The sequence below is a fragment of the Chiloscyllium plagiosum genome, chromosome 22, assembly GCF_004010195.1.
Source record: "Chiloscyllium plagiosum isolate BGI_BamShark_2017 chromosome 22, ASM401019v2, whole genome shotgun sequence".
Lineage (NCBI taxonomy): Eukaryota > Metazoa > Chordata > Chondrichthyes > Orectolobiformes > Hemiscylliidae > Chiloscyllium > Chiloscyllium plagiosum.
Genome location: NC_057731.1, coordinates 43,554,623 through 43,573,644, shown reverse-complemented (window position 1 = coordinate 43,573,644; position 19,022 = coordinate 43,554,623). Strand labels below are relative to the sequence as shown.

At 45.7% G+C, this 19,022-nt stretch overlaps 2 protein-coding genes across 5 annotated transcripts in view; both read right to left on the bottom strand.

The window, feature by feature from the left end:
* The window catches only part of LOC122560978 (calcium homeostasis modulator protein 3-like), an 8,146-nt gene extending 2,581 nt beyond the window's left edge, over window positions 1-5,565 (bottom strand). Inside the window, exon 1 of the mRNA XM_043712222.1 lies at window positions 4,961-5,565. Within this exon, the coding sequence (XP_043568157.1) occupies window positions 4,961-5,515 (555 nt within the window). The 5' untranslated portion in view covers window positions 5,516-5,565. The remainder of the gene's footprint in view (window positions 1-4,960) is intronic.
* A 2,915-nt stretch (window positions 5,566-8,480) lies between these two features.
* LOC122561264 (gamma-glutamyl hydrolase-like) overlaps window positions 8,481-19,022 on the bottom strand; it is a 27,777-nt gene continuing 17,235 nt past the window's right edge. For all 4 annotated transcript variants that reach the window (XM_043712897.1, XM_043712895.1, XM_043712898.1 and 1 more), the window contains 6 exons: window positions 18,301-18,385; window positions 16,939-17,077; window positions 16,171-16,277; window positions 13,621-13,714; window positions 12,900-13,037; window positions 8,481-9,062 (listed from right to left, as the gene is read on the bottom strand). In XM_043712897.1, coding sequence (XP_043568832.1) covers window positions 8,941-9,062; window positions 12,900-13,037; window positions 13,621-13,714; window positions 16,171-16,277; window positions 16,939-17,077; window positions 18,301-18,385 — 685 coding nt within the window. In that variant the 3' untranslated portion in view covers window positions 8,481-8,940. The remainder of the gene's footprint in view (window positions 9,063-12,899; window positions 13,038-13,620; window positions 13,715-16,170; window positions 16,278-16,938; window positions 17,078-18,300; window positions 18,386-19,022) is intronic.

Below are 19,022 nucleotides of genomic sequence, written 5' to 3'. Positions count from 1 at the left end.
TGAGAGAGGGGAGAATGAGGGTGGGGAGATTCAGGGAGGGGTGAATGAGAGAGGGGAATAGGAGGGAGGAAAGAGTGAGGGAGAGGGAAGGAGGGAGATTTTTGGAACAATTCATTTATAAGTACAGGTCCAAAGTGTGCCAATAAAGTTTTGAGGAGATCCCACTATTCGATTAACAATTGAAGAACTATTGCCACAAATGTAAAGGATGGTTCCTGACAAGTGAAACTGGACAAAACAAGAGTTTTCTAACTACGTTTGAATGCCATTTGGCACTTCTGTTGCTCCAAAAGAGACAGACAGAATGAGAGAGTCAGTGACCTCAGAGTGGGAGTTATTGTGGGTGATCTGCCTGACTATGGAGGAGGAGACAGAAAAGAAGCTCACTCAGTCCGGGATGTGAAGCTGGGGAAGCTGCGAGAGAGAGAGCTCACCAGATTAACCTGAAGCTGACAAAGAGAAAGATGCAATTGAAGATGACTGAAGTCAAATACATGAGCCATATTCCAATAGTTAAAGAGATTGTCACTGAGTGAGAACTGCAGAAGAGATGCAGTCACCAACAAATATCAAAACAGTGCAACAATTTGTTAGATACATGAACTATTTAGCAAAGTTTTGGCTTAATTTGTCATTCGAATATGAACTTGCACACAAGCTCTCTGCTAAATATGTTCAGTGGTAGGAGCACACAGAACAAAGAGCTGCTTTCTCTGTAATTAAACAATTAGTGACGGCAATGCCCGCACAGAGATATTACAATGTCAATGATAAAGTCAAGTTGCAGTGTGATGTCACAGAGACAGTGTTCATGCAGCAAAGAAAACTAGTTACAATTGCATCCAGGTATTAAGGCAAATGGAATGATGCTGTCCAAAGATTGAGACAGAGTGCCTGGATTTGACAGCATTTTAATTAATAACTGTTTGGAAGAGAGAAATGGACAGTAGAGTTCAACCATAAGTCACTTTAAAGCAACTTCCACAAACCACTTCTATCTGCTCCAAAGTACGTTACTTTATTTGTAGCAACCTTTGTTGGAGATATGTTTGATTTGTAAATATATTATTATTATCATATTTGGCTGTTGGAGTTTAAAATAGTGGCATATGAGCAGGTTAGTTCAAATGAAGTCTTTTTTGAAAAGATAGTTACTAGATAAGGCAGCTCTTCCAGAACAGTAACCTAATCCAACATTTATCAGAGCCCAGGGACCCCCATGGATCATTAATGGAATATTGCTTTGACTGTGGTGGTCCTCAATAGGTATTGTAAACATTGAAGATCTTAGTTTGTTTTTGGTTCAAAATAATCAAGCATTATTCTTACTTTAATCAACCCAAAGAACGAAGAATTTTAAGTAGATTTTGTGGCAATCTGACTGGGATCAGAAACAAATATAATTTCTCATCCAGAAATGAGTGTAGGCCATTTCATGGTAACCTCAGTAGAAAAGTTTAGTTTATGCAACTTCCAGACCAGGAGTGTTGGTTAGAGTTCTGTAAGTTATTATAGGTTGAGAATATCTAAGCTCTCAGTTTTGTGAGTGTTTGTGTAAGAAGATCCCATGTTTCATAAGGAAGATCTGGGGAGTAACAGATGAGTCAAATTTAAAGAATTGACTTGGAGGATTTCTCTACATCTGAGTCTCTGTAATGGAAAGTGTCAGGAAATGGATTGAGACTTTGTTTTAAGGTCTTTCAAACTGTGCTCTATATTTAGATAGTTTAAAACATTTTTTTCTTTCTTTTCCAAAACAAACGTTTGTTCTGTTGTCAAAGAAATTCTGCATTCACAAGTAACTAAGTTTCAGTGGATGACCATCACATTATCTAAAAAAATTTAAAATTATGATCTATCAAGCAAGATTTCATTTTGTGATCTGACTTATCCAATTGTACCATCAGCTGGGATGATAGCAGATAGAACTTGGAAGTGATGTCCAAATAAGGGAAACAGGTGTAAGTTACTGATATGCTGCCATGTGCAGCACTCCCTATGAAGAAAGCTGAGAAAGTTAATATGGACAGTGAAATCTTTCTGATTTAACAAAACACAACAGTATGAACCATGCTGGATCTCATCAACAGAGATCCAGCAGAGACACTGAATTTGAAAGATAAGAAAATTGTTCAAACCAAGCAAACTACACAACAAACACAGCCTTCCAAGTGTTCCAGAAAGTAATGAGAGTAAAACCATAGCCTGAAAACATCAAGGCCAAAGCTGTTCCTACTCGGAGTATTAGACATTGAGAAAGATTGGTAGCCCAAAATGGTATAGAGTCACAGAGATGTACAGCTTGGAAACAGATCCTTCGGTCCAACTCGTACATGCCGACAAGATATCCCAACCCAATCTAGTCCCACCTGCCAGCATCTGGCCCAAGTACCTCCAAATCCTTCCTATTTATATACCTATCCAGATGACTTTTAAATGTTGCAATTGTACTAGCCTCCACCACTTCCTCTGGTAGCTTATTCCATACACGCACCACTCTCTGTATGAAAATGTTGCCCCTTAGGTCTCTTTTATATCTTTTCAACCTCTCCCTATAGCTCAAATCCTCCAACCCTGACAACATCCTTGTAAATCCTTTCTGAGCCCTCTCAAGTTTCACAACATCTTTCTGATAGGAAGAATTGTACGCAATGTTCCAACAGTGGCCTAACCAATGTCCTGTCCAGCCGCAACATGACCTCCCAACTCCTGTACTCAATACTCTGACCAATAAAGGAAAGCATACCAAATGCCTTCTTCACTATCTTACAAAGGAGGGGAGAGTGACTAAGGGAGGGGAGCTGAGGGACAGAGCGGTTACACAGGTTAGAGGTCCTATATCAGGAGTCCACTGGGGAGACAGTTTGATGAGAAGAATCTGAGAATGATGGATGGGGAAAGTCAGGATTGAGGAATGAGAATAGTAAATAACATTAAATTAAAGAAAGCTGGTTTACCTGTCGGACAAGCAACCCAGTCACAGCAAATACAACTTTGTTCAAATGGCAGCCCCATAACAGTCTTTAGTATTTACAGTTTCATCACTGAGAGTGGAGCTAACTCAACATCCCAGGCGTGTGTAGCTGAACAAAGAGACCTTGGAGTGCACGTTCACAGCTTCTTGAAAGTGGAGTCAGAGATAGGTAGGATAGTGAAGAAGGTGTTTGGTATGCTTTCCTTTATTGGACAAAGTATTGAGTATAGGAGTTGGGAGGTCATGCTGCGGGTATGCAGGACATTGATTAGGCCACTTTTGGAATATTGTGTGCAATTCTGGTCTCCTTCCTAACAGAAGGATATTGTGAAACTTGTAAAGATTCAGAAAAGATTTGCAAGGATATTGCCAGGGTTGGAGGATTTGAGCTAAAGGGAGAGGCTGAACAGGCTGGGGCTGTTTTCCCTGGAGCGTAGGAGGCTGAGGGACGACCTTGTAGAGATTTATAAAATCATGAGGGACATGGATACGATAAATAGCCAAGTTCTTTTCCCTGGGGTGGGGAGACCAGAACTAGAGGACATATGTTTAGGGTGAGAGGAGAAAAGTTTAAAAGAAACTTAAGGGGCAACTTTTTCACACAGAGGGTAGTGGAGGCCAATACAATTACAACATTTAAAAGGCATCTGGACAGGTATATGAATAGGAAGGGTTTAGCGGGATATGGGTCAGGTGCTGGCAAATGGGACTAGATTAATTTAGGTTATCTGGTCAGCATGGATGAGTTGGACTGAAGAGTCTGTTTCCTTGCTGTACACCTCTATGACTCAATGACTCTATGAATTAACATTTATCAGCTGCTGATTACAGCTCTCTCTGTGTCACTCAGCTGTTTTCTCATCTATAACAGGCTAGAATTGGGTTAGGCAGATGTTATGTACTAACATTTCACCCCATGGATTTCAGCTTCTCTCCAACCTGACAGAGTGTAGAGGTTACCAATCAGAACATGAGATTGGATAGACTGCCTGTTCTCAGCAAGCGGGTTTCGATTTGGGCCTAATGTTCCTGCCACTGAGGTTCCTCTGTTTCACTCGACCAAGACACGCCCTGAGTAAGTCTCCCACTGAACCTCCTCTGCTCTGTGGAGGATAACCCAGCTACCGTCATCGCTCTGAATTCACTGAGGTCCAGACTGCGGGATGTCATGGAGCCATTCGGCCCGGTTGCTTGCCTGATTACCTACTTACCCAGGTGTCCTTGGAGAGGGAAAAGGCAGCATCCACTGTCCAACTGGAGACCTGTAGCTGGTGGAAACCATGGGTGGGGGAGGCTAGTGTGCATTGATAATCACCACAATGACATTTTAATTTGATTTTGCTCATTTAAATTTTGAATTTTTTATTGTTCCTTTCAGGGGTCTGCCACCCCCTAATTTGGACCAATTTGGTTTGATTAACAGTTTCGGCACTTTCAAACGATCTGTACCATTCTCGTAAAGTGGAGGTGGTGGTGTTAGAGGTAAAGGCTGGAAACCCTAGCTCGGTGCTCTGGGGAGATGGGTTTGAACCATGGCAGATGGTCAAATTTGAATAAACAATATCTGTTGTTAATCGTCGATCGTTGTAAAAACACTAATGCCCTTCAGCGAAAGAAATCTGCCACCCTTTCCAGATCTGGCCTCCATGTGACTCCAGACACACAGCGCTGTCCTCTGGGCTATTAGCAATGGGCAATAAATGCTGGCTTAGCCAAGAGATGCCCACATCGCATGATTGAATAAAACATAAATCGCCCATGGTGTTCAGGGATGTAAAGGTTAGGTGCATTAGTTAGGGGTAAATATGGGATGGGGGAATGGGTCTGGGTGGGTTATTCTTCAGAGGGTCAGTGTGGATTTGTTGGGCCGAAGAGCATGTTTCCACACTGTAGGGAGTCTAAAAGAAAATCTCCTGGACACCCATACACCCCTCTGCATTAACGTCTTGCCTACATTGAATATGATCCCATTTGAGGCCGGGTTACCTGGGATACCGAGCGGAGGTACCTGTAAACCGCTCTCCTGGGGAAGCTGAGGTTGTGTTGAAGCTGGTCATCTGTGAGGTCCTTGCAGGGCACTTTGGACAGAAGGATCAGCAGATCTCCTCTAGGCCAGCTGCTTACGTTGACAAATGGACCAGGATCCACTGAGGTACTGAAAGCACAGAGAATGCATTTGCCGTCCAACAAGGCAACGACCAGCCAGACCACAGGAGCAATGGCTGCTCTCTGGACCACGGCGAGGAACATGTAACGCAGTAACGTTGGGTTCTTGGTCCTCTGGCCCTCCGGCCGCAGCCATTCCTCCAGCATCAACAGCGAGTGTTTGTTGACAATAACACCACAGAGGAAGAGGATGATGGGTGGTATAAACATGACCCCAATCCCATAGATTGTGTTGTAGATGGGCAAACACGGACAGACAAATTGAAAAGAGCTGTAGATCCGTACACTTGCCAATGCCAGGATCCCACAAATCCCATTCATCACTGACTCCGAGTTGGATTGGAAGTGGCGGAAGATGCTGATGAAACGATCCATGGTGCTCAATTTTGGGAGTAGAGCTGAGAGACAACAAACCGTCAACTGAGAATTTGACTTTCCACTGAGGGCTTAGCTGCTCGGCTAACTTTAACCCACCCCTCTCACACCCAGATTTGCTGACATTTGCTTTAAATTGGCCAACCAATAGGTCGAGGAGCTGTCACTCAAAGATGGAGAGGTGTGGGTGCAAAGGGCACACCTGTCCACCAGATGGGGCTGCTGAACAGGGATTTGCATTAAAGTGACTTTGTGGTCTCAGTGTGAGTGTATCTGGAGCAAACCCATTGTACATTGTCATGGTGCGGGGCAGCAGCCCATTATTTCTGACATAGCACCATCAGACAAAAACAGGGTGGTCGGAAATAATGTGCAAGGGTATGGAGGAAAGGCAGGAGATTGGCACTAGGATGCTCGTTTGAAGGGCCAGTACAGGAACAATGGATCAAATGGTCTCCTTCCATGAGTGTGTGATCACATAGGTAGGAAGAGCTCAGCCAACATCAAGAATCTGTATTTATATAGCACCTTTACAACCTCCAGGGTATTGGAGAGGAGCATAAGTTCACCATAAAAACAGAAAGTGCTGGAGAAACTCAGCAGATCTGGCAGCATCAGAAGAAAGAGAAACAGTGTTAACATTTCATGACTGATATGATTCTTCACAGTTTAAGGGTTTGTGAATCTGTTTTGTATGCGGCAGAGTGGGAGGGGAAAAGCAGATAGAACAGGTTATGAAGGTTCCCAGAACAAAAGGCAAATGGGATGTTAATGATGGTGAAGAGAACGGAGAGATGTGAAAAGGGCTGTAAATGAAAGTGGGATAAGGAGAAAATAGGTCTACTCTCCTAAGAGCAAGGTCACGAAGACACAAGCAAGACATGTGTGTGTATTTATGAGCTTTTGTCTGTGTGTGTACATGCTTGTGCTTTTGTTTGTGTATGCACGTGTGCGCATGTCCATACTGTTGTGTGTATGTGCATGTGTGCATGTAAATGCTTTGTGTGCATGCATGTGCACTGTGCGTCAGTGTAGTTTTGCATGTGTGCTTGTATGTGTGCGTGCTTGTGTGTGTGTGTGTATCAGTGCGTGTGGGGGTGGGGAGGTGTTAGAGATGGGGTGAGACGTATGTTGGAGGATGTAAGAAATGTGGAGGATACAGAAGTGATGCTCTGAAATTGTGGAATTCAATGTTGAGTCCGTTGAGTCCTAAGGTGCTGTGGCAGAAAACGAGGTGCTGTCCCTGTGGCTTGTTCTGAGATTCATTGGAATACTATAGCAAGCCCAGGACAGAAATGTTTACCTGGGAGCACGGTTGTTTATCCAAATGGTCTGTACAGACAGATAATCATAAGTTTTGGTCATAAAGACAGATTTAAGATGAGGAGATAATTCCAGAGCTTTGGAACTCAGTAACTGAAGGCAGGGTCACCAGTGGTAGAACAATTTATATGATGGATGATCAAAAGGCCAGAATTGAAGAAAGGTAAAGATCTTGTGGAGCAAAAGGAATATTTTTATCAAAAAGATTCACACAAGTATTAAAATCTAAAATGTAACATTGCCATTGCAATATTCTAGTGTTAACCCTTTGTGTTTGCAAAGCTTGCTTTCAGCAGTCTGTTCCTCTGTCACATTGAAGCTGCCTGACCCACTGAGTATTTCCAACATTTTCTATGTTGATTTGATACCCTTATGCCTCTCTGTTATATTCAGTTTGTCTTCACCTTATGAGCGGGATGTTGAAGACCGTGAGATCAACTTGGCTAATGCTGCTTGTAGTCAGTCTCTGGGACAGGATTGGAGATTATCTAGTTGCACTAACATCACTTTCTTCTTTAGATGATACGGTGGTAATGTTCGTGAATCAGAGCCTGCGGTAACAAAATGGAGTCAAATTCCACTGAATTTAATTCAAGGAAATACAGTGTCCAGAACTGACCTCCCTGACCTGAGACTAGGTCTGACTATGGCTCTGCAAATAACTACTTTGGTGTGCTGAAGGGGTTGCAATCTGATTCGTGAATCAGCCCAGATTGCGACCTTGGCTCTTTTTGGAACTGCAGAGATTCTCACTACTGCTGCCGAGAACATATGGAAGAAGATGCGGTGACTGTCTGTGCTCTGACACTGTCAGGCCAAATCCAACTTTGCTCATTGCTCCCCTGTAAATTCAGAGAGATTCAACCCTTAATCCCGAAGCCTCTCTCTGACCAGCCAGCCTACCTAATCCCAGATGCTGGCCTGCTATTGATGCGGAATATCCTGATTTTGAACAGAAGGATGTCCCTTGAACTCTCCCACCTCTTTACATCAAGAAATTCTGAAAAATTATAATCAATGTCTTTTTTTAATTCATTCATGGATGAGGGTGTCACTGGCTAGGCAGCATTTATTGCCCATCCCTAATTGCCCAGAAGGCAGTAAAATGTTAACCACATTGCTGTGGGTCTGGAGTCATGTGTAGGCCAGACCAGTTAAGGATGGCGGTTTCCTTCTTTAGAGGACTAAATGGGGTTTTTTTGACAATGAATTCATGGTCATTATTAGACTCTCTTTTTATTGAATTCAAATTCCACCATCTGCCATGGCAAGATTCAAACATGGGTCCCCAGAACATTATCTGGGCCTCTGGATTAACAGACCAGCAATAATACCATTAGGCCATTGCTTCCCCATTTACTCTCTCTTCCTTAGCCCCTGCGTTCTCTCGATCTGTGATCTTTTTATGTTTCAGTTTTGATTAAAGTGACCTTTTTCCAGGTTGATAGGTGAGCAGGAGATGTCCTGGACAATGTTCCACCCTTCATCAACACCACTAAAACCTCATGGGTGATTCATTGTGGGCTCTTGCTGTGCTAACATGGCTGCTGCCTTTTGTCCACGCACTAAGGTACTGCATTTCCAAGACTTTTGTCACTTTTGGTGTGCTTGCAGGGGATTTGAAATGGTGAGGAAAAACACTTGTTAAACAAAAAATATTTCATCGTCAGGTTTTATTAAGTGGCTTCTCTGACACAAAGTATCGACAGAACAGTAAGAGCCGGCTTTCTGAATGTATTCCCTGAGTGTGTCGATTGGCCCACATCTAGTGAACTCTGGCGATGAGCTGTATGTGTGATATTATCCAGTTCTCTGCAGCCACCTCCAGTGTAATCTGAATTCGGATGCCTAGATTGCCCATCTCATACCAGGACCTGACTCAGCCACAACGCCTGCTAAAGTCAAATTTGACATTGACAGTCACTCAGAGGAAATTGTCACTCTGCAGGCAGGGTATTATGGAGGAGGAGGGGCAAACACAGAGCTCATTCTTGGACAGGACACAATCCCAGAGCATCGACCTCTAATAACCTTCTGGTTCCAAAGTCACTGCGCAAAATGGTGGCGGCTCTGGGACAATGACGGAGGTGGGAGCTGCATTCTTAATCAAAGAAGTAAAGGCTCCTAAATGAATTCTCGTTACCTACAAACACTGGCTGGTGAGTGTCAATCATAGCAGATTCTTCCTCTTCCTTCGTCTCAAACTGATGAAGATTCTTTCTCGCTGTTGGGAGTGAACATAAGAGATTCTGATGAAAGATCTTTAACCTGAACGTTGCTCTGAATAACCCGAATGTACTGTTTCATTACCCTGATGTACTTAAGTAAGGTATGACTTGTCTGATTATCTTGGAATACTTTTCATTACATCTCGGTACATGTGACAATAATAAATTCCTGAAGAAGGGCTTATGCCCGAAACATCGATTCTCCTGCTCCTCGGATGCAGATTGACTGGCTGTGCTTTTCCAGCACCACACTCTCGACTCTGATCGCCAGCATCTGCAGTCCTCACTTTCTAAATCAAATCAAATTATACTCCATCTGCCACCTCATTGCCCATTCACTTAACCTAGATTTACTACCTCTTTTATCGATCTGACTGGCTACTTGCTCAAACAGCCCAACACATTTCTCAACTGGACTTTCTTTTTTTTTACAGCCATGTTGTCTCTAAGTGGTCAGACAACAATTTTATTAAAATGTCCTTAATCATAGATTCTGATGCCTGCCTGATGACTGATGTTAGGCTAACCATTCCTTGGTTCCCTGTTCTCTTTCTGTGTCCTTTTTTGTAAAGCAGTGTTACATTTGCTAATTTTGAATCCACTAGGGGGCATTTTCAGAAACAAAGGAATTTTGGAAAATCATAGCCAGTAAATCCACTATCACTGTAATTATCTCTTTTAGAACTGTAAGCCATGGGGCATTGGTGAAGAGGATTCATTGAATTTTAGTTTTCTATGTTTATCCAGTTCATTTTCTCTGCTAATATTGATCACCTGAATTTCCTCACTCCTACTTGTCCCTAACTGATCCTCTAGTTCTGATGTGTAATCTGTGTCTTTTGCCATGAAGGCAAACAGAAACATATTCAATGTCTCTGCCATCTTCCCATTCCACATGATCATTTCTTCTTCTCTTTCTCAAAGGAACCCACATTAAGGCATTCCAAAATGACATCTCTGCAACAGGTATTCCCAATTTGTTTGATCCACACTATACGAAGATTGAAGGCCCCCATGCAACTCTTCCATTGCCTTTCTTACAAGCCCCAGTTATTTCTTTTTTCGTGCTCTGTCCACAGTACACCTACATCAATGTTTTCTGATGCTTGTTATTCCTAATCGCCACCAATACTGATTCTACTTCCTGATCGTTTTAGCCAAGATCCTTCCTTGTTCAGATCCTTCCATCATCCTTTACTATCAGAGCTACTTTGCCACCTCCTTTGCCATTCTATCTGTCCTTTTGAAATATTATGTATGCAGGAATATTTATTTCCCAACCTTGGTCACTTTGCAACCATGTCTCTGCAATGGTGATTGGACCCAAAACCATTTATCTCAACTTGTACCGCAATCTTATTGGTTTACAATTGTTCTTGGCATTGGTGATGCACTATTCCTCTTAACCTCCCTGTCCTTCCTGGTCTTTATCTATACCCTTCTATTGCCTTTTGATTTCTAAACCTCTTGTCATCTGACCTTTTCTGAAATAATTTTTTTAAGTTTGAAGTCTGTTGCTAATTGTTCCATTGCTTATTGTATTTCTGAACTTCTGTGTAAGTTTATTAAAGACAAGTTCAAGTTATTAATATATGTCAGAAAGATCAGCTGTTCTATTCCTGATTTCCGGTGAACACTCCTTCCATAATGAAGAACAATTGCACATTCCTGCATTATATCGCTTGTGTTTTGTCCATTTTGTGTGTGCGTGGTCACTGTCCATTTAATAACATGGATTTTAACTTTGCTGACAAGTCGACTATGTTGAAATTTTTGTCAAACAACATTTAAAAGTGCCGATACCCAAAATCAACAGTCCCTCCTTTAGTTCAGAAGAGAACTCCATTAAATCAACTATGATTTGCTTTTAGCATGTATCATTTATGAAACTATATTTCTCAAAATGCCTTGAATTGTTGCCTATGTCAGCTTCCCTCGCATGAGGCTGACTAGTCTGTAGAGTCACAGAGAAACAGACACTTCAATCCAACTTATCCATGCTGAGCAGATATTCTAACTTAACCTTGTTCCTTTTGCCAGAATGTGGCCCATATCCCTCTAAACCCGTCCTATTCATGCACCCATCCAGATGCCTTTTAAATGTTGGAATTGTACCAGCCTCTGGCAGCTCATTCCATACACGCACCACCCTCTGCGTGAAAAGTTTCCCTTTTGTCCCTTTTATATCGTTCCCCTCTCACCTTAAACCTATGCCCTCTAGTTCTGGAGTCCCTCCACCTCAGGGAAAATACCTTGTCGATTTACGCTATCCATGCCCCTCATGATTTTATAAATCTCTATAAGGTCACCCCTCAGCCTTCAACGCTCCAGGAAAAACAGCCCCAACCTATTCAGCCTCTCCCTCAGCCTCTCCCTATAGCTCAAATCCTCCAACCCTGGCAACATCCTTGTAAATCTTTTTTTGAACCATTTCAAGTTTCACAACATCCTTCTGATAGGAAGGAGACCAGAACTGAACGTTGCTGATTGAATCCTTATTCGATTTTTGAACAGGAGCTCTCCTTCTCCAATCCTCGGTGCCACCTCCACCTCCACTCTAAGAAAGATTCAGCAATATTGCCAGAGCTACTGATGTTTTTACTCTCACTTCCTTCACTAATCCTGGATGGATCTCGCTCCAACTCAGTGGCCTTTTCCCCATTGACAGCTGCCAATCTTCTAATTACAACTTCAACTTTAATCGGTTTTTAATTCTGTCAAGAAAGAAAGAGCTCACGGGATCCAAAGCAAAATGGCACATTGGATTTAAAATCGACTGAAAGGTAATGGTAGATTCCTGGGAAGTACTGAAGTTCAGTGTGTGTGTGTGCGCACGTGAGTGTGTGTGCATGTGCCTGTGAGTGTGTGCACGTGAGTGTGTGTGTGTGTGTGCACGTGAGTGAGTGAGTATATATACAGATCCCTGAAGGCAACAGTGCAAGTAGTTAAAGAGGTTAAGAAGGCAAATGGGATATTTGCCTTTATTAGACAAGGCACAGAATACAAGAAACATAAACAGAAATTGCAGGAAAAACTCAGCATGTCTGGCAGCATCTGTGGAGAGAAATTGGAGTTAACGTTTCAGGTCTGGTTGATCCTACCTCAGAACATCTTTCCAGCAAATTTCTGTTTTTGTTTCCAATTTCCAGCATCCGCAGTTCTTTCGGTTTTTACACAGAGTAAAAGAGAAGGGATTTTGAACACTAGTTAGGTCATAACAGGAGCACTGTGTGGAGTTCTGAAGGATGTGAACAAACTCGAGAGGGTGCAGTGTAGATTGAGGAGGATGCTGTAAGGATCTGAGGGTCTGCGTTATCAGGGATGGTGGCATTGGCTGGGGTTGTTTCTGGAGCAGTAGAGGTTGAGAGAAGACCTGTCAGAGATGCCTGAATTTATACAGGGCATCGATAGGGTGGGATAGGAAGGCATTTTATCCATGAGTAGATGGGTCAATAACCAGATTTAAGTGAAGACGGAGAAGGCTAGGAAGAGAGATAAGCATAAGGATTTTTACTCAGAGGGTGGTGGGTATTAGTAATTTGTTTCCTGAAAGGATATTTATGTCAAAACCTCTCATTACATTTAAGCAGTATTTTGTCAAATATTCATTTGTGTTGTCATAGCTTCCAGGGCTATGGGCCAAAATCTGGAAAATGGGATTAGTGTAGTTACACATGATGGGCCAAATGACCTCACTTGAGTCTATAAAACACAGACTGACCAAGGAATGGGAGCTGGGTGGAAGCTGCAGTGGATAGATTCATTGTGTCGAGAGCTCTGGATAATCCGTGCACTGGTTAAAATGGAAGCAGCTAAGTTTGCTGCAGAATTACCTTCATTAACGAAGAATTCAGCCAAGAGGTAGGATATCCTGACTGCGTAGGAACAGTGAGGAGCTGCCAAACTCTCCTTCCACAGGAAGCGGTTTGCTTCAGGGTGCCACTGAGTGCCATAGAATGGATACGCAAATGCTGCAAGATCAGGAGATAATGGAGCTCAGTTAGAACCCAGCAAGAGCAACTCAACTACTGAGAGAGTCTGACAGTGGGGGAGACTGACAGTGGGGGAGACTGACACTGGGGGAGACTGACACTGGGGGGGGAGACTGACACTAGGGGGGGCAGCTGACACTAGGGGGGCGCTGACACTGGGGCAGGTTGGCTCTGGGGGCGGCTGGCTCTGGGAACGACTGACACTGAGGCAGTCTGACACTGGGGGGGGTAGCCTGACACTGGGGGAGTCTGACACTAGGGAAGGCTGACAGTGGGGAAGGCTGACACTGGGGAAGGCTGACACTGGGAGTGTCTGACACTTGGGTGTGTCTGACACTGAGGGTGTCTGACAATGGGGGTGACTGACAATGGGGGTGACTGACAATGGGGAAGACTGACACTGGGGGGAGTCTGACACTGGGGGAGTCTGACACTGGGGGAGTCTGACACTGGGGGAGTCTGACACTGGGGGAGACTGACACTGGGGGAGATTGACATTGGTGGGGAGACTGACTCTGGGGTCAAGATACCCCTTGAGCAGGGTTCCTGCTCTCTCTCGCACCTTCCATTGTCGAGACAAACGGGACTCCCTGGCGGTCTCTGCTGGTGGAGATGAGTCTGTAGAACGACAGCAATTTCTCATTGGACACAAAGGCCTGAAGAGAAAAAGTGAAATTAAGGCAATTTTCAGAGTAAACCCAGATGCCATATCACCACAGGACCTCAACTAACCTCGGCAAAAAGCTGCTCCTCGGTCCCCCCTTCACATTGTCACACCCTCTAACTCACCATCTACCCACTTTGCTGTAATCGCCCTCACCTCACTACTCGTTCATCCCTCTTTCTCCTTCATCCTCACTCCTACTCTCCCAGTTGATTAAATTTCATCCTCTCCCAATCGCCAACTCATTCCACACTCACATTGGACATCATGTTGTGATTTTTTCTTGGAGGGTCAGTACTGAGGGAGTGTTGCACTGTCAAAGGGTCAGTACTGAGGGAGCGCCGCACAGTCAGAGAGTCAGTACTGAGGGAGTGCTGCACTGTCGGAGGGTCAGAACTGAGGGAGTGCGGCACTGTCAGAGGGTCAGTACTGAGGGAGTGTTGCACTGTCAAAGGGTCAGTACTGAGGGAGCGCCGCACAGTCAGAGAGTCAGTACTGAGGGAGTGCTGCACTGTCGGAGGGTCAGTACTGAGGGAGTGCGGCACTGTCAGAGGGTCAGTACTGAGGGAGTGTTGCACTGTCAAAAGGTCAGTACTGAGGGAGTGCTGCACTGTCAGAGGGTCAGTACAGAGGGGGTGCTGCACTGTCAGAGGGTCAGTACTGAGGGAGTGCCGCACTGTAAGAAGGTCAGTACTGAGGGAGTGCCGCACTGTAAGAAGGTCAGTACTGAGGGAGTGCCGCACTGTCACAGGGTCAGTACTGAGGGAGTGCCGCACTGTCAGAGGGTCAATACTGAGGAAGTGCTGCACAGTCAGATGATCAATACTGAGGGAGCGCTGCACTGTGGGAGGGTCAGTATTGAGGGAGTGCTGCAATGTCAGAGGGTCAATACTGAGGGAGTGCTGCACTGTCGCAGGGTCAGTATTGAGGGAGTGCTGCATTGTCAGAGGGTCAGTACTGAGGGAATGCTGCACTGTCAGAGGGTCAATACTGATGGAGCGCCGCACTGTCAGAAGGTCAGTACTGAGGGAGCACTGCACTGTCAGAGGGTCAGTACTGAGGGAGTGCTGCACTGTCAGAGGGCCAATACTGAGGGAGCGCTGCACTGTGGGAGGGTCAGTACTGAGGGAGTGCTGCAGTGTCAGGGGGTCAGTACTGAGGGAGTGCTGCACTGTCAGAGGGTCAGTACTGAGGGAGCACTGCATTGTCAGAAAGTCAGTACTGAGGGAGCACTGCACTGTCAGAGGGTCAGTACTGAGGGAGCACTGCACTGTCAGAGGGTCAGTACTGAGGGAGTGCTGCACTGTCAGAGGGTCAGTACTGAGGGAGCACTGCTCTGTCAGAGGGTCAATACTGAGGGAGCGCTGCACTGTTGGAGGGTCAGTACTGAGGGAGTGCTGCATTGTCAGAGGGTCAATAGTGAGGGAGTGCCGCACTGTTGGAGAGTCAGTACTGAAGGAGTGCTGCACTGTCGGAGGGTCAGTACTGTAGGGAGTTCTGCACTGTCAGAGGGTCAATACTGAGGGAGCGCTGCAATGTGGGTGGGTCAGTACTGAGGGAGTGTTGGCCCTGATGTCCTGTCCAATAGTCATCTCTCAACCAAGATCAGCAAAACAGATTCTGTTCTTCTTATCACAGATCCTGGGATCTTACTGTGCACAGAATGTCTACCAATTTCCTGTTGTGCAATAGTAACCCTCTTTCGAAAGGTACCTCATTGGTCCTGAAGCTTTGAAATGCCCTGAGTTTACATCAGAATTAAAATCCCTACAGTGTGGAAACAGGCCCATCGGCCCAACAATCCACACTGATCCTCCGAAGAGTAACCCACCCAGATCCGTTCCCCTACCCTATATATACTTCTGACTAATGCACCTAACACTATGGACAATTTAGCATGAGCAATTCTCCTAATCTGCACATCTTTGGACTGTGGGAGTAAACCGGAGTACCCAGAGGAAATCTACACTGACACGGGGAGAATGTGCAAACTCCACAGGCAGGTGATATATAAATGCAATACTTTCATGATACAACCATATGATTGAAAGGATGGAAATGTGATACCATGAGGAAGGTATGGAGTGAGCCATAAATTTGACAACACTGCCTTTTTCCATTCCCTCCCCCATTCCCCATGTCTCCCTCCACCACAATCCCATACTCCCCTCACGCATTCCCCATGTCCTGCTTTCCACCTCCCGCATCGCCATCTTCATCCCGTATCACTGAACTCCACATCGTCTCCCCCTCTCATCCCCTTCACCCCCTTTCATTCCCTCCTCCCTGACCTCCATACCCCCTTCCATCCCCCTCACTCCCCGACCCCTACATATCTTCACCCTTTTCATTCCCTTCCCATTCTCCACATGCCCCTCTCCACCCCCCAGTGTCCCCAATGACACCACCACCCACACCCTGAAACACTCTGTAGACCCTCTCCCTCACCTGCTCTGTGATGCTGAACTTGTGGAAATTTCCAGTCAGTGGTTTCTTTGATAAAACTTCCATCAGCTCTGGGGGAAACCCTTTAAACATTCGACTGGATTTTCCTTCTGAAAAATAAATATATGGGTATCGTCTGGGATCAGACTGTGCATTTGGATCAGAGCACAATGAGGACAGTGACAAAGAGCTCATGAAATCTTCCCAACTCGCAACGGGGCTTGGATGGTGTGATGGTGAGGCAGGAGGAAGAAGGACAAGTGGATGGTGTGATGGTGAGGCAGGAGGAAGGGTGGATGGTGTGATGGTGAGGGAGGGGGACAAGTGGATGATATGATGGTGAGGCAGGGGGATGAGTGGATGATATGATGGTGTGGGAGGGGGACAAGTGGATGGTGAGGCAGGAGGAAGGATGGATGGTGTGATGGTGAAATAGGAGGAAGGGTGGATGGTGTGATGGTGAGGGAGGTGGACAAGTGGATGGTGTGATGGTAAAATAGAAATAGGAGGGTTGGCATTGTGAAAGGACAAATTACAGTAACCAGCCTCTGTATTCTGAAGTAGTCCTGAGATCAATTGGATTACAGATCAGCATCCGTCTTTCCGACTCAGGACACACTGGGGGAGGAGCAGAGTGTGCAGGTGGAGGGTTGCAAATCCAGTTGGAATTCACATCCAACCCCTTCTTTCATCCAGCCTCCAGTCAGCATGGGGCCACCAACACGGAGTGGCTGCTTTACTCCGACTCAGTAACACAGTCAGTGGGCTTACCCTCAGTAAACTCCAGAGTTAATGCCACGTTGGAGCTGTCAGTCCGGACTAGGAGATCCTCTCCAGCTGTCAAAACTGTTAGCTGCTGCTGTCCCATACACGTTCCCCAGATTGGGAAATAATCACCTTCGTCACAGGCCTGCACCAAACAGAAATAATCTACCTTACACTCTCTGCAGAGAAAATAGCACACAGTCCTGAGACATTCTGTAAGACAAGATCAGTGTGTTCTAGTGAGAGGCTGGGAGCATGTCAGAGTGCTCACAGAAATGGTATTTCACTGACATTTCAATGGCGTGAAGCATTGCCGCACTGTCGGAGGGTCAGTACTGAGGGAATGCTGCACTGTCGGAGGGTCAGTACTGAGGGAGTGCTGCACTGCCATAGGGTCAGTACTGAGGGAGTACCGCACTGTCAGAGGGTCAGTACTGAGGGAGAGCTGCACTGTCAGAGAGTCAGTACTGAGGGAGTGCTGCACTGTCAGAGGGTCAGTACTGAGGGAGTGCTGCACTGTCAGAGGGTCAGTACTGAGGGAGTGCCGCACTGTCAGAGGGTCAGTACTGAGGGAGAGCTGCACTGTCAGAGGGTCAGTACTGAGGGAGTGATGCACTGTCGTAGGGTCAGTACTGAGGGAGTGTTGCACTGTCGGAGAGTCAGTACTGTAGGAGTGCCGCACTGTCGGAGGGTCAGTACTGAGGGAGAGCCGCACTGTCAGAGTGTCAGTGCTGAGGGAGAGCCGCACTGTCAGAGTGTCAGTGCTGAGGGAGAGCCGCACTGTCAGAAGGCCAGTACTGAGGGAGTGCTACACTGTCAGCGTGTCAGTGCTGAGGGAGAGCCGCACTGTCAGAGTGTCAGTGCTGAGGGAGTGTCGCACTGTCAGAGGGTCAGTACTGAGGGAGTGCCACACTGTCAGAGGGCCAGTACTGAGGGAGTGCTGTGCTGTCAGAGATGCTATTTTTCAGAGAAGATGATGAATTGCTTCAAGTGGCTGTAAAGGATTCCATGGTACTTTGTGACGGAAGTTGGTGGTTTCTGGCTTCTGTCTTGGTCTCAGTATCACAACAGGGGAAGATGTGAGTCTGTGCTGATTACTTTGTCTTCTCATCTTTCAGTTCTCTGACACGAGAGTGTAATTTAAACATGACCCTCACTGAGAACTGCGCCCTCCTCAGGGGCTTCTGTTCCCATCCCTTCAGGTGGTGATGGTCGAAACTCAATCTCCTTGCCACTGGGTCAAACCTCTGATGTTTACTGTTCTGTGGTTATCCTGTGACTCTAACCCCTGTCATTCATTCTATCTGTCCCAGACACTTCCACAAAATATTACTGCAACTGTCTGACGTGGTTCGAACATTTACAGACCTTCAGTGCCAATCGGTAGAAGATGCCAGCGACTCGGGCATATTCTGATGTCTGCAAGTCCACAGCTCCACCTGGCAGTAAGATCCTGGGGCAAGAAAAAATTTTGACTCAATGTTTCAGACTGGTGTATGGTGTGGAGTCAGACTGGTGTATGGTGTAGAGTCAGACCGGTGTATGGTGTGGAGTCAGACTAGTGTATGGTGTGGAGTCAGACTGGTGTATGGTGTAGAGTCAGACTGGTGTATGGTGTGGAGTCAGACTGGTGTATGGTGTGGAGTCAGACTGGTGTATGGTGTGGAGTCAGACTGGTGTATGGTGTGGAGTCAGACTGGTGTATGGTGTGGAGTCAGACTGGTGTATGGTGTGGAGTCAGACTGGTGTATGGTGTGGATTCAGACTAGTGTATGGTGTGGAGTCAGACTAGTGTATGGTCTGGAGTCAGACTGGTGTATGGTGTAGAGTCAGACTGGTGTATGGTGTGGAGTCAGACTAGTGTATGGTCTGGAGTCAGACTAGTGTATGGTGTGGAGTCAGACCGGTGTATGGTGTGGAGTCAGACTGGTATATGGTGTGGAATCAGACTGGTGTATGGTGTGGAGTCAGACTAGTGTATGGTGTGGAGTCAGACCGGTGTATGGTGTGGAGTCAGACTGGTGTATGGTATGGAGTCAGACTAGTGTATGGTGTGGAGTCAGACTGGTGTATGGTGTAGAGTCAGACTA